At 39.8% G+C, this 25,585-nt stretch overlaps 2 protein-coding genes across 4 annotated transcripts in view; both read left to right on the forward strand.

The window, feature by feature from the left end:
• Positions 1-4,310: 4,310 nt before the first annotated feature.
• pyyb (peptide YYb) lies at positions 4,311-6,401 on the forward strand. Its single transcript, XM_030755073.1, has 4 exons — positions 4,311-4,393; positions 4,604-4,791; positions 5,865-5,945; positions 6,203-6,401. Exons 2-4 carry the CDS (start codon positions 4,604-4,606, stop codon positions 6,225-6,227), a joined length of 294 nt encoding a protein of 97 aa, XP_030610933.1. The 5' UTR covers positions 4,311-4,393; the 3' UTR covers positions 6,228-6,401.
• A 304-nt stretch (positions 6,402-6,705) lies between these two features.
• Positions 6,706-25,585, forward strand: part of mpp2b (MAGUK p55 scaffold protein 2b) — a 51,373-nt gene continuing 32,493 nt past the window's right edge. The window contains exons 1-2 of one of the 3 annotated variants that reach the window (XM_030754789.1): positions 6,706-7,025; positions 19,591-19,670. In XM_030754789.1, coding sequence (XP_030610649.1) covers positions 19,640-19,670 — 31 coding nt within the window. In that variant the 5' untranslated portion in view covers positions 6,706-7,025; positions 19,591-19,639. Of the gene's footprint in view, positions 7,026-19,346; positions 19,487-19,590; positions 19,671-21,064; positions 21,145-25,585 lie in introns of those variants that run through there. The other 2 variants (XM_030754790.1, XM_030754791.1) reach the window with 2 other exon arrangements.

Here is a 25,585-nt window from a genome sequence, read left to right on the forward strand (position 1 = left end):
CAATTTTTTTCAATTTTTTGTGCTGAATGATGTCATTGAGAGTGGATCTCAGGCAGGGAGCTCGGGCAGTGGCTACAGCACAAAGCCACTATAATAATGTGAGTGAGATTCCTATCACTGTTGTACAATTAAAAAAAACATAGCAAAATGGATCCCCTTTAAGAAACAGCTCAAAAATGATAATTGTAATAATTAATTAATAATACATGAACTAATCAAGGGCTTTTTAAGGCACCCAAGGAACACATGCAACCCCTGTGAACCAACAATGCACGCATTCATAATAAGACAATAATGACTCTGCCATAGCTCGATTAGTTATCGATGGCCAACTGGTTCCACGTAACTCATTTGATGTAATCACTAAAAGAATTGACTTGGGTATGCATTTGTGCGTGCACCGTGTCTGTTAGACTCCAGAGCCCATTCTTCATTGAGAGTCTCCCATTTTTTGAGTAATTGGTAAGTCCACTGGGAAGATATCCCGAATCAATCCCTCAGAGACTCAAAAGTCTCCACAGCTTTTAGGAAATACTTTGCAGTCAGATGAGTCATATGAGCTCATTTTTCTTTACACCTCACATTATAGAGCATGACAGATTTCAGTGGGACAGCTTTGGTACCTAAATAACAAGAAGACTTCCGTAATTTGTTATATATTTGAGGACATTCACTGAATTAAATCATCAGTCCCACTTGAGCTGTCTAGCCTCTGTGTCATCACCCTTCTGACTGCCGCTGCCAGCTCGTTCATAAACACATCCGTTGGCGGGATATTGATGTAACGCGTCAGCTCTGCTTTCCAAAAAGACGAATGGTTACACTGATGCTGCAGCTGGCAGAGGAGCCCCTCGGGGAGAGGAAATAATAGGAGGCGTCACTGGTTTGGAAACTAAATGAGCAAATGTGAAACCCTGACTTGTGCACCTGTTATTTGACCCTGCTGCAATGAAGAAGCTGATTTTGTGCGCGCACATGTGCCGGTAAGTATGTAACATGAAAGAGAAATGTGACTTACGGTTGGTCTACCATCTACAGTGCTTCAGACCGGCCCCTCGTGGACCCGTTTCGAGCCATTTGTCTGCTCTTGAATTATTGCGCTTTGGTGGCGGGCAGCAATCAACCCACCGTTTTGTCTCCCGAGGTGTGCAAACAGACCTGTCTGCATGAAAAGCACTCTGCTCATATTAGCTGCTGCCCCGTTCGAGAGATAAGGCAAAAATAAAAGGGCCTAATCATTTCCCCCTTTCTGTCTGCAATGACAGGAAGGAGTCAGACTTTCTCCCGGGAGATTGCTCTTTCACCAGAGTGGACGAGGCAGCATATGCGCTGCAAATGGAAATGGAGGTGGTTTTACTATCTAAAGTAAAGACAGACATAGAGGGGGGAAAAGCTTTTAGAGATACATTTGGAGAATACAGGCAGATGCCTACAGTAAGTAGATTTGTTTAAGTTATGCTAATCTAAAGAAGTCTTCTTTTTTTGTGGGTGTGTAATGTATTACCTAACAATGTAACAGACATCAGTGGCACCAATATCACTAAAAAAAAAAAGAAAAGTTGGTAAAACTGAACAAGACAAGAGAGAAAAAGTTTTTTAAATCAGCGGTCCCCTGCAGGTGCCATTATCCTGGCCTTGATGGCAATTCAAACACTTCTCCGCTACGCAGGAGCCCAAACTTCTCTTCAGAAGTGCATTAGCCGTGGCTTATTCAGCCGTGAAAACTTCACTGTCTGCCCTTTCTCTTATCAGGGACCTGTTACATTCTTGGTGTTTACTGACAAACACTGCACCGAGCTAATGAGTTTGCCTTGCGCATATTGTTGTTTCTTGCCATTGACTTTTATGGGCTTTTGAGAGAGTGCAGAGAGGTTGACCACTGGAGTAGAAATAACACGATATGGGTGCTTAAAATGAGCAGGGCAAATATCAGTCTTCTTGAATGGAAGACTACTTATTTGTTATTTGATCAGTGTAATTTAAACACCCCCCCTCCCTCCCTCCCAACTTATCAGGTTGTTAAAAGCCAGGAGTTACCAATTGAAATTCCAGTTTTTGCTATTTTGCGTCAATTTGAACATTTCTGGCTGTAAAAATTGCAATTGGCCCGCGCTATCTGTTTGAATTATTGCACAATAATTGCTTAGAAATGGAGGGTGCAATCAGCGGACAATAACGCAATCCGCTTACAGCGTTTATGGCGTGGCCACATACACTTTAATTTCTTGTTTATTGTCCAAAGCTCTGCAGAGGCTGTCAGGTGGAATTTATGCCTGCATCAAGAGCTTAGGGAGAGACAAAAAAAAAAACTTTCTTTTTTACAACTCTATAAAACACATGTGAAAAGCATTTTCATGACTTCCCTTGGGAGCCCAGTAGGACAACACATACGTAAAACATACTCTTATGTCCTGTTCTACTACGACAGCTCCTCTGATTTATCGAACACAAGCCCTTAAAATGTTATCGTAAATGTTGCCTTTTTGATGTGTATTTTTTAGTTGTGCAGTTTTTTTTTCTTTTAAAGATGATTTGAAAACAATCTCTGGAGAATTACCAAATGGAATATTTATGTGGCTTTGTGTCTAATATTCAAAACATATACTTACAACTAACATCGTTTGGAGAAAGTCTTCATTGCATTTCTGCGTCATGTTTGCTCCTAACTGCTAATGCATGAAAAAGAAGGGATTTGCATGATGAATACTACAGAACTAACGCTATATTGAAGGAGATCCGAGTATCCCCTACACTTTCGTTCCCACACAACATATAAACAATGATAAATGCAGAAAAAAGAAAGTGATTTGCCATCTGCACACCTCTGTCTTGTGCAGACACCATCAACATGCATGCAAACCGTAGAAACAGCACCGAGGGGTGCCTTTGGGCATCATGAACTGAACAGCAGACCGTGAAGATCCAAGATACACAGGGGCTGCTTCAAGGCTCACACATGTCGGTATTTACATGACACTCAGCCTGAGCACTCGATACCTGAAGGGAATTTTGTTAACACAGCGTCTTGGACTGAGTATTCATGACATCCAAGCATTATGAGGGCTAATATTTTTTCTGATGTTTGAGTCACCAACACCTCATCAGATCATTCACAGTAACAGTGAGTGTGTCCAAACTTTTGACTGGTACTGTAATTAAGTTATTGAAAATTGCTTCACTGTAAATGATTGGAAGCGCCCCGCTGCCACGTGAGTGCACTGGTTCACACACTCACGTGTGTGTGATCAGGTGTGGCCTATGACCCTCACCTTAACAAAGGTTTTATGGCCATTTGAATAATGCATACTGGGGTGATGATTCAAAGAAAGCTAAGGGTGTTGAGACTAATGATTACACAAGTTAGGACAATTCTGGCAGTCTCTTGTGTTCAGGGCTTCTTAATGTAAAATCAAAAATTCTCTAATGATTTTAAAGTATTACTGAAGATGTCAGTGACTATTCTGTAAGTGCTGTTATGGCCCTAGATGCAAAACAAAAATGAAAACAAACCTTTAAATGTGTGATTTATGGTAAGAAAATTTCAAAACAAAGCATCAGCTATATATATATATATATATATATATATATATATATATATATATATATATATATATATATATATATATATATGAGCGAAACACCACAGAGTCAGCTATTAAAAAAAACAATTTCTCTTTCTTTACTTGTTTCAAAAAACAAACAATTTTTTCAATCAATTGAATCTCTGAATTACTGAAAGCACACCAGTGTTGGTTTACGGAAAAATTATGCAGTACAGAGGCTTGAAGAAATAACACAAACAGTTGAAAATTATGAGTCATGTACTGGTATTTATAAAGATCATCAGAAACCTTCTGATACAATAGATCACAGTCAGTTATTGGGGAAGTTATGCTCGACTCAAAACTTATTTGGGAAAAATAGACAACAATGTGTACAAACTAACAATAATGTACCAGGATTTAGAAAACTCACACTTTATATTAATGATATTCACAATGTTAGTAATGTATACAAAGTGTGAAGGGCAGTTTGCGTTATTTTCTCAGGGCTGGTTCCCTGGTGCGCTGTTCGTGGTGCTGAACTGACATCAGGTCGTCCGGCAGTGAAATCAACGTCTTTTCCATTAAAACAAAAGAACTTCAGGATTCAGATAAAAGCCAAATATCGGAAAATGGGCAATGAAGTTTATTTCCGAGCGTTTCCTTCAGCTTTTGGGCCAATAATGACCCCTTTACGCACCACTGCTAAAGCTAGGGGGTGTGGTTAACTGTTAACTGAGCGCGCATCAGACGTCCATCCAGACCGTATAAAAACCATGAACTGAGAGGAGAGAAACAGGACAGGTGCACTGCCGAGGTGACAGTCACATCATCAGGAGACAAATCAGACAGTAAGTTCTCTCTTACTCTTCTGTTACTCTGTTGCGTCTCGATTTATTTTCCACTTTGTTGACTAACTTATGCGTAACTTCGTGTCACTTCATGCACTTTCACGTAACGTTTTTGAATACTTTATATCTATGCGAAACACAACCTTAGCATATTTTGTTTTTATGCACCCACGGGGTGATCGTTCCTTGCTATTTCTCCTCTCTCTTCAGATGGCCAACATGCTCAGATCCTGGATGACGCTCGCAGTGCTCGTCGTTTGCGTCCTGGTGTGTCTGAGCAGTTTTGCGGACGCCTACCCTCCCAAACCGGAGAGCCCCGGGAGCGACGCCTCACCGGAGGACTGGGCCAAGTACCACGCAGCCGTCAGGCACTATGTCAACCTCATCACCAGGCAGAGGTGAGTCAGGGAAAGTCACTAAAATAAAGTTAAACTGAAACACTTACTAAACCCAGTAGAGAACACGCACAGAGATACCGGGGTGCATTCGTTTTTGTTTTTTACTTTAACCAGCTAATATGTCAGTTAGAAAAGGGTGAGAAAGAATGGCTAAGAGATGCGGGATAAACTTGTAGTGATGTACCTTTTCATGCTCTGGTTGGGTCAGGTACAGCTCCAACTCCTTTGATGTGAGGGATTAAAGTCTTGGGCTCAAGGACGGGTTTGCAAGGATAGCCAAATGGGGCACTGAAGCCCTCCTGTTGTGGCATGACTCAGTCACATAAGGCCTGTTTAACACTTAAAATCAATCGTTTTCAGATGTTAGTTAAGAGTCCAACTCTTTTTCTGTGATCCAGGCAACACTTGTGGGTAATCGTGCTTAATAATGACATTAATAAAGCAGATGAGCCTGGCTTCAGACCAGAGCAAAGGCTGTGATGCTTCTGTTTTTGCTCCAAATCTTCTGATGTGCATTTTTATTAATTTTCCTCATTCCTTGATAGGTAAACATCAAAACTGAATCAAATATTCAAAATTAGATTCTTACATCTTTTGGTGCATCCTGTCAATGGATGCTGAGCAAAGTCAATAATGCAATTAAAGGTAATTAAAAGGTCTGAATCTGCTATTGAACTCAAAGGGCTGTGCAATGCAGCCCCTCATACCTCAAATAAAAGCAGGTTTACTCTTCAATTGCCAGGTATTGATTTTCAGTAAAGAGACTTCGGTACACGTAGTCAGAGCTGATTGGTATGTTTGCCTTGCTGTACAGTGGGCAGTGAACCTGAAAATCCTCCTTTGCACTCAGATAATTACAGAACTGATATGTAGACTGCAGAGACTGAAAAGAGACTCAGCAGGCTGTATTCAGCTGACCTGCCTTGTTCTTAGATTGAAATTCATAGCGAGGCTCACACCAGAGCACTTGTGAAATGCTAACTCTGGAGAGCAGAGCGGGTTATCCTGTGAGTGAAGAACCTCTAGCTGATATTTAGTGGTACTCATTACATGCTGGTGTGGACTTTCTCCAGATATGGGAAGAGATCAACCCCAGAAGAGGCGGTGGCCTGGCTGCTGTATGGAGGAAATTCGAACCAAGACACAGAGCCACGGTGAGTAACATGTCAGGATGCCTAGAACATAATTTTTTATTTTTTTTTGAAAAAGTGAAATAAGGTGTATCAGATTCTCAGATTTAATGAAGTCCCCATTATCAGAAAATACATTCTGTTTAACTCCACCATGATTTGACTACGAGAAATATTTTTGAGCTTTCATGAACCACTTAGTATGATGCAGCAGACAAAAAAACTCAAGTAATCAAGCTGTTATTTATTTATTTATTAAAAACAAATCTCTTTTCTTACAGCTCTGACTATGTTGACCAGTGGTAAAAGAGTCCAATTTCAAGACACACACACTAACACACTACCAGACCATCCAAAAGAAGCAACCTACCCTGGATTTGGTGATGCTATATGTTTAATTATATGATGCGCATGTATACCTATACCCTGTTTGTTTGCTCTTCTAAGTAAATGTAATAATTCTTCTCCCAAATATGTAAATAATTTGTATAGAAATCAGACTTTACAATAAACACCTCTGTGAATTAAAAGTGTTACACTGACAAACATGTGCTTTTGTATTTCTTGATATAATAGGAATACAGTACTGATATTATTAGTAGTAGTAGTAGTAGTAGGAGGAGGAGGAGGAGTCAGAGTAGTTGTACTGTAACTGCACCGACTCTGGTTGCCACTAGATGTCACTATATAACTAGAAAACGTACCGTTGCAAGTTCTGCTCTCCTATTGCTGATCCTGAATGGGTTCATATCGACGGCAGTAGACAGGCTTTAACTTCACACAGGGGTACGAGCCCAAAGCACGCGTTTGTCCTCACAAAGCCTTCTTGGATGTCCTTTGGGGAAAAAGGGATCAGTGCGTAATATACAGCAGTCTGCTGGCTATTAGTCAATGGATCTATTTCCAACAGCACGTCAGCCCTTTTAGGTGATGTCTCGTTAAAGATAGCAGTTTGTGTGGGTAGCTGGTGGTTTAGTGAAAGTCAGTGCACACACAGAGAGAAAAAGGGCTGCTGCTCTGTAAGGCGACCAGTGTTGATATCTCACACCTTCTTCTTGCTGCATCTCCTATCAAGAGAGCGTCCGGATAAAGGTGACCGGGCAGGTGAGCACCCCGTCCTCTGGCTTATTAATTTTTTATTTTTTCGCGGTGTTTAGTTGTTAATGTAGTGGATAGCGTTATTATAACAAAGCAAAAACCTTTTCCAGAGATGTAGTCTTACCTTCGCCGCTCGCCAGGTGACTACTGGTAGGCTACATGCAGTCATTATTACCCCGTTCCCCTCATTAAAGCGTCCCTACCCTCCATAAAGAAGTCCTGCTATTTCATTCCTTGTCTTTATGAGACCTTCTGGGGAGACGAGACCGTGCTGCCGGTACAAATTCCACTTAAAATCCAGGCAATGCCACGGAGTCGTTTCTCGGCTGGGTGTGTGTGTGTGTGTGTGTGTGTGTACGTATGTGTGGGGGAACTAATGCAATTTTCATTGAGCTAGCCTAATTGGCCTGAGGCTACACGCTGTTTGCTCCTGTGTAAAATCATAAGAGGCAAACACAAATGCACTGCGTTACAACATAAGGCATTTTTTTAAACAATAAAATAATTTGTTGGTTACAAAGACTGGATAGACACCGTGCGCTGTCCGCTGCCACTGCGCATGCCCACGTAGTTGTGGATAGGCACAGATTAGTGGTGCGGGATACTACAAATTTTGGTATCGATCCCATACCAAGGAAATACAGGGCCACTATTGCCAATACTAATAACAATACCAATACTTCTAACTTAGAAAGGTAGCTTATGTAAAGGGGAGCAGTGGTTCATCATTTATGACATAAATGAATATGAACACATTTTAATGACCCCTAAATCACTGTGATTTTTTACTTTCCACAATAATTAGTTATCACAACAAAACACACCTCTCAGCTTTCTATGTATTTTGAAACTGTTTTTTTTTTTGTTTCAGAGACCTGGACTGTAAATGTGTCTAAAGCATTTTGGGTCAGCTTCTGTTGTTTAAATGTGCCCACTGAAAATTTAAAAAATGTTTTCAGTGGGCTGAATATACAATTTGAATATAGTCTATAGGTAATCATTCTGCTAAGGTAACAACTATGATGACCAGTAATACTCTAACATTAACTAATACTGAAGAGCCGACATCAGTCATGACTGAAACACTGTTTTCACCACTATATGAGCTACCTGTCTGTTCTTGGCCTCTCTGACAGGACTGTGACAGTGACTGTGCTGAGGGTCTGGGTCCCTCTGGTACAAAGCTCTCTTTTTCACGGTGTTTCATGTCTTTATATAAGTTGGTGGTGTTTCCATAGTAGATAATTTCTTTCCAAAATGCATCACTGTTTGCAGTGTTTTTATTTACAGCTATAAAGTACGTCTACATGATGCTCCGCTTCTCACTCACTACAGCCTGCATGGCTCTGCTCAGTGCAACCAAGTCATGTGAGGACAACTAAACACAGCAGAGCAGGGAGGAGGGGGCGGAGCAAAATATGCCATCTGTGCAGATATGTCGGGAGAAAAGTACCAAACATACAAGAGACAAACTGAAACATCGATATCATCACGCTAGTATTGATCCGATACCAATACCGATAATATCGATATTTGGATAGATACATCCACCGGTAACACACATCTTTGAGCAACTAGCACTAATGCGCCTGACTTGTAAACAGAAACAGTAATAAGAGAGAAGATATACAATCTAGGGTTTATTTGGGCCTGAAAGTAGGCTTTAATATTAATTATTAGTGTTAAATAATAGCCTAACTTTTTAGGCTGACTTGGATTGACTTAATTTTAAATTGCCTTTGTTTCTGATTTAGCTTATACATTATTATTATTCCTTTAAATATAGAGTCCTTTAAATCCCCATTGCCTGTCAGTGTATCTCTCAATTAAAATTTAACAGCTGAAATATTGAAAAAAAAAAAAAAGACAAAACCGTGACAGAAATGTACAACTGCCATATTATTTTTTTGATACTACTACCTTATTCCAGATTACGGCATCAGTGATTGCTGCCCAACAATTTTTAGTTAACAGATTTTGTTTCATTTTTAGAAATGCTTCTAGACATTTTGCAGCAGTAGCATGACTGCAGCTGAGACAGATTTTAGTCACTTAGAACATGATTTTGCTAGTTCAAGATTTTAAGAGAAAGTGCAGTCGGTGAGATGTTTAACTCAGTTCAGTAAAAAATAACTTTGACGATTGTGTCCAAGAAAAATGAATAATTTTGAATAATAATGAAGCAACAAATAAAAGTGTATTGAGTTTCATGTTGTCAAAGATTGTGGTCTTTATAGATTTTTTTATGCTGTATGAAATATTTCTCCCTCTGGAAGAAAGTGTCTTGTTGATGTCTCGTTTACACAACCAGACCATTATAGCCTGTGAATTTTGCTGTTATTTTTGGAAGAGTCTTTTGAAATCAAAGATTTTATCATGATAAGAATTTATTACAATATTCCCTAGAAGCTCCATGCAACTGTTGGATTTTTATATCAAACCACAGTCAAACAGGTCTCATTCAAAGAGCTTTTTACTGGGATTAAAGAAACTTGTGCCTTCTTATCAGCTTCTGTTTTGGAAGTGAGAGGTTTTCCATAAATCTCCCTGCCTCTGGCAGCTTTGGGGATTGGCTACAAGGCCAGCAGGTCTGGTTCCACCTCAACAGAAACATTTCCTAAGCAGTTCTTTAATCATTTAAGAGCTCGGCATCGAACTTATTTTTTTTTTGGTTGGTTTATTTAGACTGAAAATCTGTCCCCATAAAATAGTTGGTTGTGCAACTCACAACCAAATAAAAAGAAGTTATTTTGTACATATAGAATAATCTTAATCAAAACACCTTCAGCGATTTGCAGCCATAACTCTCTTCAGCTTATTGCTTTCACAGGCCTGGTGATGAATTACTGCATGAAACAGGAATTCTAATCAATTGTAGCAGTCTGAAAGAAAGGCCCCATCCACCCTTGATTCCACAGGGAGATTAATGAGTAGAGGTTCACATAGCCTCAGCATCTTTTCCCAACCTCTATTCATAAAAAATGACCCGCTCATTACTCTTTACCTGCCACCTCAGCCCCTTCGGCACCAGGCGGCAACTTACGGAGGTTAAAAAGGAAGCCAGCATGGAAGTGCCAAAACCTGCAGTCACTAGAATTGGCCAGTTGAGGCTGGTTGTAAGAGTCAACCCCCATAGACTCCCATGTTTAAATGCCTAATTTCACAACAGAAATACACATGTTCACAGCCTAGCATAAAAAAGGTGCACTAGTTGTCTGCTAGACCTCTCTTTCAGGGGGTCAAATTTGTAAAGGGTTTACCTATCAGGATATTTAAAAAGTTAAACTGGTCCTTAGCAGGTCTTTAGATTGGGTAAATACAACCTCATAAGAACAACACAAGAAGAACACACCCTTACTGCTTCCACAGGAATTAAGCGAATCAAATGCATTTGATTAACTGATCGTCAGTGAGTGTGAGCACCTCTATAAAAGCAAAGGTTTTTGCAGTTTGCTGGTCTGGAGCATTCAGGTCAGTGCTAATATAATGCCAAGGAAGAACGATATCAGTCATGAGCTCAGAGAAGCAACTGTTGCTGCCCATCAGGGTTATTAGGCCATTTCCAAACAATCTGAAGTCCATCATTCTCCAGTGAGAAAGATTATTCATGCATGGGAAACATTCAAGATAGTTGCATATCTTCCCTAAAGTGAACATCCCAGCAAATTCACTCTGAGTTCAGCTCGTGCAATGCTCAGAGAACCTGGAAAAAGCCAAGAGCTACATCTCAAGACTCTACTGGCCTCAGTTAGCATGTTAAATGTTAAAGTTCATGACAATTTAAGACCTGCTAAGGACCAAAATATTATTATTATTATTTTATCCTGATATCTAAAAACTTAGAACTGGGAAAGGGTGTGCTTTCTTTTTCACATGACTGTACCTACTCAGTGTTTACTAAACCAGTCATTTTTAATGGAAGCCATATGGAGAGACAAACTGAAATGCTACAAAGCTGTATGCATATCATATTCTAAAAGTATCAATATTGTGCTGTAATTTTAATATTTTTACACACGGCACAGTGTGTTATGTTATACTGGATTAATGCCAGTATTTGTAAGGCTAATGTAAGTTACTTAATGTAAGACATTTGAGTTCACTGAAATACTACAGTTATAGTCCATCACGAGAAAAGAAAAAGAGATCCTTTAATGAAATCCAGCCGGGGTGCTGACTGTTAACGCTCCCCTGGGTAGCTCATCGTACTTTGCCTGAGCCCTTTACCCTCTCGCTGATACATAAATGACATTTAGGCCTAATTACAATCTGTGTCAGCAGAGGGAAAAGAAAGACTTGTAACACTTAGATCACAGGCTATTAAATATATAGTTTTTTAAATGATATGCGGTGATGGTAGTAAATACTGGTCATATTGATTTAAAAATACAAAATTGGTTGTTTTTTGAGGGGGGGGCAATGCAGCATACAGAAAAATACAAAGGAAAAGAAAGAGGAGATAATGAACTTAATTGTATGCCATTTGAGAATCACAGAATACCTCATGGCAGAAACAACCACAGGGTCCAAAAGCTATTAGCTGATGGTTAATCATTTGCCATCTACAATTTGATTTTTAAAGCCCTGTTAAGATAAAGTTTCATTATCGGCCTCGGTCTCTCCAATGGAAAACTACATCTGGTGTCCTTTTCCATCTTGTTTCTTCCTGCAGCCAAACGTTTGTGCACTGGATGTATTAATATGCATGTGGGGAGCAGAGCACACTTTTATTTTCAAATCACTCAACCATTCAGTACTCACTGGCTTTAAACTGCTTTTCAGTTTATCTTCTCCTTCAAGAGACCTCCACGCACTGCAGTGACTGTAGGCGATATCGATTCTTTCATTTTTTTTTAAGAAATGGAAGCATGTTTAAATGTATTATTGTTTCCAACAAGGAAACACAAAGAAACTCAATTTTGATCCATCTACCGTTCACATTTCACAGGAATCTCTACTTCTCCTAGAATGTTGATCAAAATTTAATCAAATGGACATACAGTGATCACCTAATGAGTCTTCACCCAAACTGTACTCAAGGTCAAGGTCACATTTGTTGTTTCACAGGTGCCTTATATAGAGTTATTCATAATTAATAATCGGCTTTTTAAATAATTTATTTCTACTTAATATTTTTATACAAAGAGTTGCAATAATGTATATAGTTTAAGGATCACTACACACCCCATATATATATATATATATTTTTTTTTTTGCCACAGCGGCTTTTCTCGGCAGTGGAGAGAGACAGGAAATGGGGGAAAGATATGCGGGCAAATTGGCGGGGACTCGAACCCGCACCGCAACGCAGCATATGTATGTGGTCGCCGGCTTCACCACTAAGTCACCCAGGCATCCTACACCCCATATTTTGATACATACCAATAATTACATATAAGCTTCAGTGTATCTTGTGCAATTCATATCTGTACTGTTGTCTAATATTTATGCTCATACCTGTATCTTAAATGCTTACAGCTCTCTGTTTTATTTTACTTCATTTATTAAATTTACTGGCAGGCCTGCAGCACCTTTTCAAAATTTTCGTATTTAGTGGAGAGCCGAACAAAGCTCCGTCTCGGATACAAATTTGGCTGATCGATAGCCGTTATGTAACATATGTTAAGGGTCACACATGAAACAAATGCAAGCAGGGAACATAACATCGCATTCACAAGGAGATGATAAAATGAGCCAGATGAGCTGCTACGTCACTGACATTCTGCTTTTTAGTTAAACAGACTGCTGTAAATGGTGTTCCAATGCTACAATTACACAGTAATGGAAACACATGGAAGGTTAAAGCTATTCAAGATCACAGCAAGTTGTTGGCAAAGTGTTGCATGTTTTCTTAGTTCCAAAATATGTGATGGTCTTTTTGCCTTTAAAGTGTGATTTGTGAGTTGTGATGCACATACAATACAGCGACTATATGTGGAAAACACAGACACACGTATTGTTGAAAGTGCACCTATTTTTTCTAAAGATATTGGGAGTTTTTCCATCATCTGTTTTGGAAATGAAAGGCCCATTAATGTGAATGTTTCAAGGATGTGCTTGTACTTATTTACACCAAAAGAAAGGGAACATTTTGGAGTTTATTATTAATATTACTATTATTAGCCCATTTGATAAATATAATTTTCATCATGAAAGAAGTGATTAAACTTAACATTTTTTCTTAAACTGCAGTAAGTTACAGGATCTTCTATCACTTAACTGTAAATGAACTGCTGGAAAGAAATACAAATAATTAAGATTAATTAGCTGCTGTAGCCACCTTTACCTCACATATTTTACCTTTCCAAACAAAAGCAGGTCCAGGTGATGAATATAATAAAACAGCTGCATCATACTTGCATTGTTTTCTGGTATGTTTATAATGTAACAGGACATTGACCCTTTTCTCTGTTTCACTCGTCTCCGTAATTTTGCTCAGAACTACTTTGGTCCGTTGCTCATACCGAGGCTTCTGGCTTCTTTACTCATGGTGAGGAGCTTCCACGCTAACGGCATGTTAGCACATGGGTGTGGATGCGACGATTTATGGGAGGCTGACCGGCGGGTCACCTCTCTGGGAAAACCAGCCGATTCCGGTCTCCTGTCAGGCCGATTGGTGCATTTCTTGTGTGAATCCACTTGCCTACATCTTTACTACATTAACGAGGAGCATTTTCTATTTTGTTGACTGCAATAAACCCGAGTCTTCAGTTTACGCTCTGTGCTTGGAGTCCTGCATTTTGGGTCCAGCCCTGCTCACACACAGCCAGATTTATGACACGCATGTGTCAGTGTGACAACATGATTGTCTCATACAGTATGCTACCTTGTTATGCTGGCTCTTTGTACTAATGGATGTTATGGAATTCTTCCATAGATTTATTCATGATTTGTTTTGGCATCTTTGTCACAACCTTAGTTTTGGCTTGTGAGGTCTGTCAAAATGCATTTCCAGGCTGTTGTGTAAATTCTTGTAAAGCTGATTTGAAATAATTTCCACAGGTAAAGAGCAATGCTTTATTGAAGTGTAGCTCAAACACTGTAATAGACCCAATTTTAGCTCCAACTTATTATTATTTTACGCATTTTCCCTTGTTGCCATGGCAAAGCACCGGGGAAAAGACAAAGAGCTGCTCATGGTTTCCTTGGATACGACAGTTTTCCCTTGTAAAGTAATGAGAGGAGCTGAACCTGTGGGAGCACAGGGTTATTTTTAGGCGTGACGCCAGACTGCATGTGTGGATTAAGACTTGTTTGGTTGCTGGTGCTTGTGTGCTCGCATGTGGATCTGTATGTGTGAGCATGCGTGCATGCTTTAATGCAGCCTCGCTGTGAGAACAGCTCAAGGCGTTTTACACTTGGTATACAAACACCTGAGCCGCTGCTTGTGTCACTGCTCCAGGCCAAAGCATCCTGGAGGATCCAATTTCAAAACAAATTGGACACCAGCTTCCTTTGCTGTTGTGTGTCATATGTCTGCAAGCACTACCTTAAAGGAAATAGAGTTAACAATAAATTTACCACAGTGGATGGGGTTCACGTGAATGTGGGCTTATAGGGCTTGCAAAAAAAAAGAATTCCCTTAATGTCGGCTGTGGCACGTATTCCCTTGAACTTCGGAGATATTTTGAGCACCGTAAAGCTTTGACCTTTGCACTTGTTATTCTGGTATTGCGGCAAACTCCAGAATAACATCATTCCATTAGAAATGTTAAAAATTGATTGAAATATTTGTTTACATCGATCGCAAGAATCAAACCTGCAGGTGGCATCTTGTTTCAGTAAACTGACAGTTGATGTAGAGATGATAGCAGGCTGGAAAATGTGATGTCATGACAGCTGTGCTATGAAGCTGCTCTTTTCCTGCAAAACTGTGAGCAAGATGGAGATTTGTGTGAGCATGTGTGTGTGTGAGCTGACTAATGTAGAGCCAGAGGGAAAATCACTCAGAGAGCAGAGATAGTTTAGATGCTGAGATACAGTGTTACAGTAGAGACATACTGACCCACAAGTTGCATTAATGCAGGGTGTTTTCCATCTGTAGTAGGAAGGCCGTTAGTGAGAAATACTAATTTTGAACAATCTTTTAATGTTATTTTTGAGAATACCTTTTTAATCCTTGATTGTAGAGCTTGATTACTGGTTACATATAACAGGCTATTCTCCCTGAAAATGGCACCAATTACCAAGAAAATACCAGCGCTCGTTATGACCGCACCATTATTATCTCTTGAATAATTTTACTCTATTTATATAACAAAAGGCAGAGTAGGAGAGTAAAAAGCTGAAAAGGTTTGACCCTGTCCTTCCCAACCCTCCTGGTGTGTCAGCTCAGCTCATGCACGGCCAAGCTCTGCTGCAATCGGCTTTGACTTCTTAGCTGCCGTGTGGTCTTTGCATACTTTTAACAAGCTCTGTCATTTCGCAGTGCAAACATGGGATGCCTCGCATAAGCCTGGGGGACTGGTATGTGGTATTAAGGACCTGATCCATACAGATCAGAGTTTTACAGAAGCCCTGGGATCTTTAGTATCTAAGAATGTGTTTTACTGTTAACACTGCTAGAAATGCAGCCTGCAGCTTATCCTATCAGAAGTGCAATATATCAAAAGTGAAATTAAACCATTTAAATAGATATATGAATGAAACTTATCCCACACACACACACACACACACACACATATATATATATATATATATATACATATAAAATTAAAAATGAAAAATTAAAGCAACACTCTAAAAACATCAGATTTCATCAGATATCTACACATGAATTGGAATGAAATGAAGCCACATCGTTTGATGAAAACGATCAATCTACAGAGGGCTGAATTCAAAGACACCTTGAAAATTAAAGTGAAAAAATGATGCAGCAGGCTGGTCCATTTTGAATCCACCATCTGGCCGGGGCTTTCTGTGTGGAGTTTGCATGTTCTCCGTGTGTCTGCGTCGGTTCTCTCCCGGTACACAGGTCAGGTTAATTGGTGATTCTAAATTTCCTGTCTTGCGACATATATTATTATCTTATATATAAGAAAATGGTTTCCCTTATTGAGGTTTTGCAGAAATGTGACTGCTAACTATGTGACGTTAGATGTGTGATAATCATAGTGACAATATAGGATCAAGTGAAGATGGCCCCAGTCACACAGGCCTGAGGACGAGACTGGTAGGAAAAACACGTCCCTGTGCTTGCTTTAGTCACTAGGAGGTTGCTGGAGGGGGAGTCAGCATCCAGTCACAGAATAGATAATTGATAAATTGGGGCTTCTTCCTTAATTCTGTCATTACAGTATTAATACAAATAAAAAATCATGCTGTAAATGCAAAATATAACTTTGTGATGTCAAATATTTGAGGCAAATTGAATTGGAGGCTTAATCCTGTGGTATGAACTGAAGACAGTTTATATGGTTATCTAAAGGTAGAAGAATCTCTCCAGTTTTATTTAAACCTGTATGCTTCCAAAAACAATCTGATTTTAAAGGTTTTCAAGCTTTTATAGATTCATGTAGTTTGATGAAGAATTAGATGAAGAAGAGGCATGTTAGCTGAACTCAGAGCCCTGCTGTTAAAGAAATTAAAAGGCCATCAGTTCACTCCAGTGGCTGCAGACCCCATTGGCCTTTCATTAGACAATTCGTAATTTCATTAAAAAAAAATGAAATTTTGAACACACATAGTTACACAAGATTTTCACTTAATTCTGTGCGGATGGAGTCCTTCTCCTGTTATTGTAAAAACACACAAAAACTGTGGAAACCCAGAAGAAGCCAGCTCCTTTTTTGTCTTATTTTCCTATTCAAACTAGAAAATTGGTCCTTGCATGTCCTTCCTAATAGACCGAGCACATTATTAAGTAATTGGTACAATCAGCTCAGATTGATCTCATACCAAAAAAGTAGTTTTTGTACTGTTTGATGATTATTGGGCACCCTTTTTTCAATGGCCTGTCTCGTTTACCTCTTTGACCCAACTCCACAGATCAAATACTGTCCTCCAGTTATAATTAATCCACATAGAGGAACGAGAGGAGGCCTCTGCCCAAGCAATCAAGCCGCTTGATGAGAGTATCTGCCGTCTGTGGTTCATTATTATCTGTGAAAATGCAGTTAAAATAGTCTCCCCCCAGTGATTAGCAGTTCAACCAAACTGACTTTTGTTGGCACACCAGGCATGTCAACCTCAGTTTGTTGGAGCCGTCCTTCTGTCTCCCTCCAACTGAAAAATTGTCTGTATTTTAAATGTAGTTATTCCCTGTGGTTGTACCCTGCATAATTGGAAGCATTTAAATCACATTTCACTTTAAAACCCCGATTATCTGCTTTCTGAGTTTTACCAGAGATAACACAAAGATGGTGCATTACCAGCAATGTTAGGTTTTAATGTTGCTGTGAATTGATGCTTTAAAGCAGATGACATGTTTTGCCAGAATAAGAATATTAAACTAAAACAATTACTAACCTCAAAAACATAATAAAGTTGCATACACTCAAAATGACTGCACACAGAAAAATGTGAAAGCCTTTCTCTAGAGGCAGTTGCATTTTGTTAGGTTTTATTATTCCAGATATATGATGTGACATGTCTGTGGGCTAAGAGAAGTAGATTCATTACATAAGGCAAACATAAATGACCAAAGATCACAGACAGAATCAAAACACGTGGCCCGATGGAGCCAGTCGAACTAACGAAGGCATAATCATATACAGCACTTTGGTATCATTAGTATATCCAAATGAATCATTCTGACACTTGTTCAGATGGAAGACGTAGGTGTGGTGGTAACACAGTAATCCCAAGCTGCCTTTCTTTTGGTAGATCATAGTTTTTATTCCAGCTTATGCCTTCGAAGTAGGCCAAAAAGCACAGTGGGGTCACATTAATAGTTAATAAGCTGAATCTTCAATCGGTGCCCTGGGACATGTTGATAAAATGCTGAGGCACAAGACTGCAGACTATATCTGAGCAAATAGGATTTGGGAATATTTTGATCTCAGTGCAGAGAATGAAATGAGCGAGATTAGACACCACTGGGCTTAAAGACATCTTTATATTTGTGTTTGCTGACAACTGATAAGCTACAAAAAAAAAAAAACTGCCCAGAGTTTCTTTGTTATTGGAAATTTTAACCTAAAAGGGAGTTAAAAACATAATCTGCTCAGTTGTGGTAAAACATAGATGTAATTCTATGAGCGAGGCATCCAACATCCGTCTGTTCGTCCACCCTCACGTCACAAGAATCGCTAATCCTCTTGGGGTGTATTAGTCGCATTTAGTCAAATTTGCAGACCAATGATCACCTAATGGGCCTCCACCCAAATCACGCTTAAGGTCACAGTCACATTTTTGTTTGACATGCAGTAACCTCTGAATTGTGATGATTGTGAGCCACATGCCAGTGGTATTTATTTCCTAGACTGTAAATAGAAGAGAGATGCAGGTTGTCCATTGGTTTGTGGCCATTTTACTGCCTCAGCTTCAGCACAATGTCCACGCCATCTTGGGTTTTGGGAATCAGAATTAGATGACAGTGTGGAGTGCTCCGTAGACTTATGGATGTGTGTCGCAGACACAGATACCTGTTACTAATAAACTAAAATACCACTCAGCAACACTGGAGCGCAGACTTTTCGGATGGACTTTTAGTACAATTAGTCCAATGAGGCTGAAGTGGGGTTTTTTATGTTGCCACACACACAACACACACACACATTTGCACACAGTGACCCTGTGGTGACATTGCTCGGTTTTGACCACTACAGCCATCCTTTGTTCCACCAAGGATAGCTATTGTCATGACAACCAGGAATTAGCATCCTTGGATACTGCTGCCTGTCTCCTATCAGCTATGCTCTCCTCTTCTTCCTCACCATTGTTTGCTCTCGTTCTCTCTTTAACCCCCCCACAGCTCACGACTCAGATGCTTTCTGCCCTTTCTCGTCCTCTTATATTTTCAGTTTCTTCACAGAACCTTTGCCTTTATGCCCCCCCATTCGCTATGTCGTTTATTTACTTTTCACTGTTTGTGTTCCACAAATTCTCCATGACTCGAGGAGCCAATTTTAGATCCCCGAACAATAGATCATTAATCCCCCAGTCTCCTGCCTGTGATGCTTGTTACGTTTTCCTGACGATAAATGGATCAATTAGAGTCAGCAGAGATCCTCACTAAGCCAGTGATAGCTGGCTTCACTGAACCTGGTCACAAAGTCTTTCCAAGAGTTGCTAATAGTATTCCTAACAGACACAATGGCTAAAATTGTTTACATGTTACCAGGGCAACTAGCTGTTCTGTTTTTAGAGCTTAATAAAGTTAAATACCAATTATCCTGTGTGGGAGCTTGTTAGAGTGAATGTTTAGTCCATTGACTCTGCTTGTGCCAGAAAGGGATTTATACCCTAAGACTTCCCATGATCACTGTGTGTTGAGCTTCTAACCTAGCAGCACAGCGTTACCCTCGGTCACTTATTTTATTCTTAATTCTAACCCAGCAGTGTGATAGCTGAAGGTTTTAGTTTTTTAATGTATCTACTTTCTCTTTTTGCACTCTCTTTTTCATTGCAGTTGACCTAACAAGTCTTGTGGAGGATACTGGGAAGAGCCAATTTCTAAAATGCCCGTGGCAACATCCAGCTCTGACTCGGGTAAGTGTCTTGGGCTCGCTGCGATGAGTGCATGTGTGTGCATGTGTGCGTGCGTGTGTGTGTGTGTGTGTGAAAGTGAGAGAGATATTGAGAGAGAGGGTGGAGATACTGAATGGTTAGTGGTTATTCTTGCAGTCAGTACTTGTATCTCATCTCCAGAGTACTAATGTGACTTAATGAGCTGGCTGACGGAGCGCTAAAATGCCAGTCTTAGATCAGTTGTGCCTTGAAGGATTTGCTATTTTGCAGGCCTCTACCCGTGCTTGTCGAGAGTGCATAACTGTACAGGGTTTTGCATGAATCCACATTTAAAACCTTAAGTGACTCTTTTATTAAAGATGGTCACTGAAATAATAGGATGTGGAAGTGAATGTTTGAATTAACTTTTGAGTGTCCTGAAAGGGTCTCAGTTATTTACTTTGGGAATTAACTTTTTTTTTTTCCCCTGTTCAACTTTTTTGAACTCTGTAGGTGTTTCTTTGATGAAGGCTGTTTAATTTATATTCAGCTGATTAAAAGTTAAGTTAGCCTGTGTCTGTCATAATATAATGTACATCCACTAGACACTCCATTAGTTACTAGGGCTGTAGGGCCCCTGTCTGCCTGCAGAATTGCCTTAATTCCTCATGGATTCAACAAGGTCCATGGTGCAAAACTACTCTTCCACCACATCCTGAAGGTCCTCTGTTTGATCATAGTGGCATATTGCATTGTCCTTGCTGGAAGCAGCCATCAGAAAATGGGCACACTGTGGTCATAAAGGGGTGAACATAGTCAGCAACAATACTCTGTGGCTGTGGCTTTTAAGCAATGCTCAACTGGTACTAGGGAGCTTAGAGCATGCTAAGAAAATGTTTCCCACTCCATTATACCACCAACAGCCTGAATCATTGATCAGGGCACGCTGGATCCACTCTATCATGTTGTTTATGCCAAATTCTGACACTACCATCTGAATGTGGCAACAGAAATCAATACTCATCAGATCAGGCAACATTTTTCCAGTCTTCTACTGCCCAATGTTGGTGAGCCCATGCCAAATGTCGCCTCTTTTTGCCTTAGCTGACAGGAGTGGCACCCGGAGAGGTCTTCTGCTGCTGTAGCCCTTCTGCTTCAAGGTTCAGAGATGCTCTTCTGCATAACTTGGTTGTAACAAGTGGTTATTTGAGTTACTGTTGCCTTCCTATCTAGCTGAATGCAGTCTGGCTATTTTCCTCTGACCTCTGGCATCAACAAGGCATTTTTCCTCTTTTTCTGATCATCCTCTATACACCCCAGAGATGGTTGTGTGGGAAAAACCCCAGAAGATCAGCGGTTTCTGAAATACTCAGCCCATCTGGCACCAACAGCCACATTCAGTCACTTAAATCACCTTTCTTCCCTATTCTGCTCAGTTTGAACTTCAAAAGGAGGCCTTGACTATCTCCATGTGGGTTAACAAGCAGTTGAACAGGTGTACCTGAAAGAGTGGCTGGTAAGTGTAGAATTTCTCTGCTCCTCACAGTGCACCATGTCTTGCACTGAATCTTTCTATAGCTATCAAGCTGATCCCAGGATAATAATTTGTGAGTGTTTTTGATTAACATAACAAAAACATGCATTACATCCTGTGCAAATATTTCCACAGAGAAGTGCTGGAAGACAAATTTAGCATCACATGTTTAATCGTCTCTTGTTGACTCCATCAGAGTAAGCTTTTCCATCGAGATTAAAGTAAAACTGTGATATTTTGACAACAGTCAAATTATCTTGCTTAAATGAGAAAATGTGTCTGCATTAAACAATAATCATGCACATAGCCATGCCTCCATGTATTTGCTTTTCACTCAGTGCTGAGGATAGACACTTAAAGGATTTATAGGCTGAGAGGAGACAAATGCATAAAACTCAGTGTAGATTAACAACTGTGTACATAATAATTTGCATGTTCATTGTTCTCATTAGATTTGTGTGTATGATAAACAGGAGAACACACAGCTAAAGGGGGAAACACAGACGCCACCACAACAAAGAAAAACTGAGGGCTTAAATACACACACTAGGTAATCAGGGCAAGTGGAAACAACAGGTAAAACCAATGAAACTAATAACACAGAGGAAGCAAAACTAAACACAAAACACAGGGAACACAGAACTGTCAAAATAAAACAGGAAGTGACCAAACAAGATGCACGCTGACTTAACACAGAGGACTGGCACAAAGAGGGAAACTAAAGACTAAACACAAGGAAACCATGGGAAAGGGGTCAAGACACAGGGAAGAGAAGAACACGGGGAGAAACAAACACAGGAACACAGAGACACAGGAAGACAAGGACCAGAATGAAAAGCAATAACTAAACCCAAATCCAAAGTCAGAATATAAAACTACAACAAACTGAGAACCTAAACAGTGAGAAAAGCTAAGAAACAAAACCCAAAAAACTGAACTATACAAAAAAGGAACTAACACACCGGGCCAACGGCCCAGGATCATGACAACTCAGTCGTTGTGGAATTTTACCCACATGCACCAGCCTTATTGCCAACCCTAACTTTAGCCATGAACACTCCATTATTTTATTGTTTGCAAATAAAAATGCATTTAAGAAAACAGCAAAGAAGGAGCTGATATTCACTGTGCAAAACTGAGACGTTCACCAGAGAAGTGGAGAAACGGAAATGTGATGTGAATCACGAACAAAAGAAAAACTACTGAAGGAAAAAAAAAAGAGGATGGAGACCGAAAGTTCAGAGGAAAAGATTCTGGCAGAGTTAAAAAAAGAAACAGCTGCACTACAAACAAGAGGAAAAAAAAGTGTATCTGAGTTCACATAAGAGAAGCAGACCATTACACAGCTCATTAGAGTACCCAAAACTACCAGTAAAAAAAAAAAATGATAAGCTAAAATTTAGTACTCAAAATCAGATGCAGTGAAGTTTTTAAAAGGTAAAAAATTTCTGGTAAAAAAAAAAACACTCATAAGAAAATTAAGACCTGTGTTCATTGTATCTTGTTTTGAATAATGCGGGTATGCACGGACTGATTATTTTTGGTAGTGTTTGCATGTGTGCCTGTCATTCTGTCTGTGGGGTCATGTTAACAATCCATTAAAATTAGGCTGACATCCTCCGAGGTCTTCAAGGTCAACTTAATGATTTATTCTTTGAAAATTGACAAAAAGCCTTATAACTTAGAAACTATGATTCTTGCACATGTGGTGTGTATTGTCAACATATAGAAAGTACTGTATAACGATTTAAAATATCATGTCACCTTTGACCTCTGACTTCTCCTTCAAGGTCACTACATTGATCTGAAGGTCAAATTGATAATAATACTATATAGAGCTATTTAAAATTAAGTTTCTTCCTGCCATTGCTGGTATTGACAATATATAAGCATAGAGGGCATGATATATGGGGATTCTAAATATCACATTACGTTGGACCTCTGACCTCTTCTTCAAGGTCAAATAAGGTCAAACTTTCATGAAATGTCTTATTTTTAAAACTCTGCTTAAAGTTCTAGTGCCTTTGTTTTTACTGGTAACATTTAGGAAATGATGTCAGTATATGTTGATTCTTAATATCACATTATAGTTTGCACCCAAATATGATGTCACATATGACCTCTGACCTCAAATCTTACATTTCACATCTGCCTTTCTTTCAAGTTGACCCCAAAATGTGTTATAGCTTTAAAGAACGGGTGTTCGAGAGAAAGAGAATGAATCCACATAAATAAAAAATATTAAAAAAATAATTATAAAATTATGTCAGGTATATTAAAATAGGTTTCAACAGAGAGAGTAACAAAAGCCTGCGCTTTGCACATGTTTTTACTGCACTACAAACTTCTTAAAGTACATTTAAAAAGAACACAAAAATAAATATGCACAAAATACAAAACTGTTCCCTTAAAAGTAAATGCTACCCAGAGAGTGAGCTGGCTTAGCGGACTGCTTCCTGTTCATGTGTGCATTTTAGCCGGCAATATATGTGTGGGGAAAAAACACATCTGTGGGTTTTGTGCATACACATCATTCATACATCCGGCCCCACATGCTTGGGAAAGTCATCCCAGTGTATTTTTTTTAACATGGGGCCAAATCTCAAATCCACAGCCTCAAAGTATTTTGTTATATGATAGTAAATTTCAGCAGTCAGCTGCCAGAAAGAGGGAGAGAAAAGCACTTTCTAAGAAGAATGTGTGTGGAATCTTTTTTTTTTGTAATAAGCTGTCAGTCAGTCTTGATTTGTACACTAGCTGAGGGCTGAGACTGGATGAGTGGCATTTTTAGTAACACGCAGTCGATTGTTTCTCTAAACCAATTCATGTCTTTTTTTAAATTTAAAAAGCAGTATTTCCAGCAGGGCTATTTTTTGCTCAGGTTTGTTGAAGGGTAAGAGAAGGGTCAGCTTTTATCTGAAACTCTGAAACTATATTTGCAAAGTTGTCAGTGATTGTTTCTCTGATGTCAGCAATGTAAAGCCATAACAAATGCACAAGCGCGCTCCCTGAGCCTCACCTCTTTGACCACACCTCCTTCCTACAGGCACACAGCCCTCTGCTACTCTTTCAACCACTTGACCCGCACAAGGAAACCTAGAGGGAAAATCTTCCTGCCTCATTCTTCCCTCCCCTCTTTCTTCCCTCACTTCCGCCACCTTATTCCTTTGCACATGCACCCAGCCCTCTCTCGTCTCCATTCATTCATGCTGAGGAGAACACGCTCGGCCAGGCATAGCTTATACACATTCACGTCAAGAGCAGGTGGAGAGGGAGGGAAAGAGCGAGGCGCCGTTAGTGAGGAGTCGTTTTGGCAGAAAGAGGAGAGAATCAGGGAGCGATAAGGAGAGAGAGGGAGAGGAAGATCTCTCAGACTGCTTCTGATACAGTATTGGGTGTGTTACTGAGAGTGTGTGTTCTGTAGTGAGGTGTTGTTCACCATGGCTGGCAGCCTGTTTGGAAGGCTCTCCCTGGAGGAGGGGGATTCAGCCAACTCCCTAGAGGGCCTGGATATCAAGCTGGAAGGAGAAGGTAAGAACACAGGAACTTGCCTGCTGTTAAGGAATATGGGGATTGTTTATATCAGTTCAGGTGTGTGTGCTGTTACTAGTTACGGATGACCTGCTAGAAAAAAGCTTTAATCAGCGACGGATTCAATTTTAAAATAATGGCAACATGTACTTGTGCTGTTTGTATTCATATTGCACCTGCTCCTGATGCGCTGCTTCATATCTCCAGAGTGTGATGAAGATGAGTAGAGACAGAATGGGACCCAGGGCAAATGTGATGTAGATGAATCTGAGGCAGCAGAATACAGAGACATATATTCACTGGAAGAGGATCTTTTTTATTTCTTTTAATGTCATTTACAGAGAGAAGCCTGATTGTGGAAAGAGGTGGATTAGACTGAGGGAGACCACTTTAGATAAACCAAAAAACGAAAAAAAAAACAAACATATGAAGTGATGACAAGAACGGGACTCTGTGTAAGCGCTAATTTGTTGTACTGGATGATAGTGGCCAGACAATGTTTGCACAGCACTGAGTGACAAGTACCACATAACTCATTCATTATAGATGGAATACATTAATATTGGATAAAGTTGCATGCCTCGTAATATGTTGTGAGTTTGTGTCCATATCTATTCATGTGGCTCCTGTGGTCCATGCATTGGCTGCCTGTCTTGGCAAAACAGTGGATACCAGATGAGGGGTATAAGATCTAAAACAAGCATTTGATGCTGTCATGTTAAATTAGAAGCATCATTACATCATTGCCAAGTCTAATTTGTGTCACACGGTGCACTGTATTATAAGATATCCTTTGCTCTGCAATGTATTTTGACACGACAGCAGTGACAGCCATAATGAATCACATTTTTGGTCAAAGCAATTGCATCCTGTCTATCAGTGCAGAGCGCAT

This window comes from Archocentrus centrarchus, chromosome 19 (assembly GCF_007364275.1).
Source record: "Archocentrus centrarchus isolate MPI-CPG fArcCen1 chromosome 19, fArcCen1, whole genome shotgun sequence".
Lineage (NCBI taxonomy): Eukaryota > Metazoa > Chordata > Actinopteri > Cichliformes > Cichlidae > Archocentrus > Archocentrus centrarchus.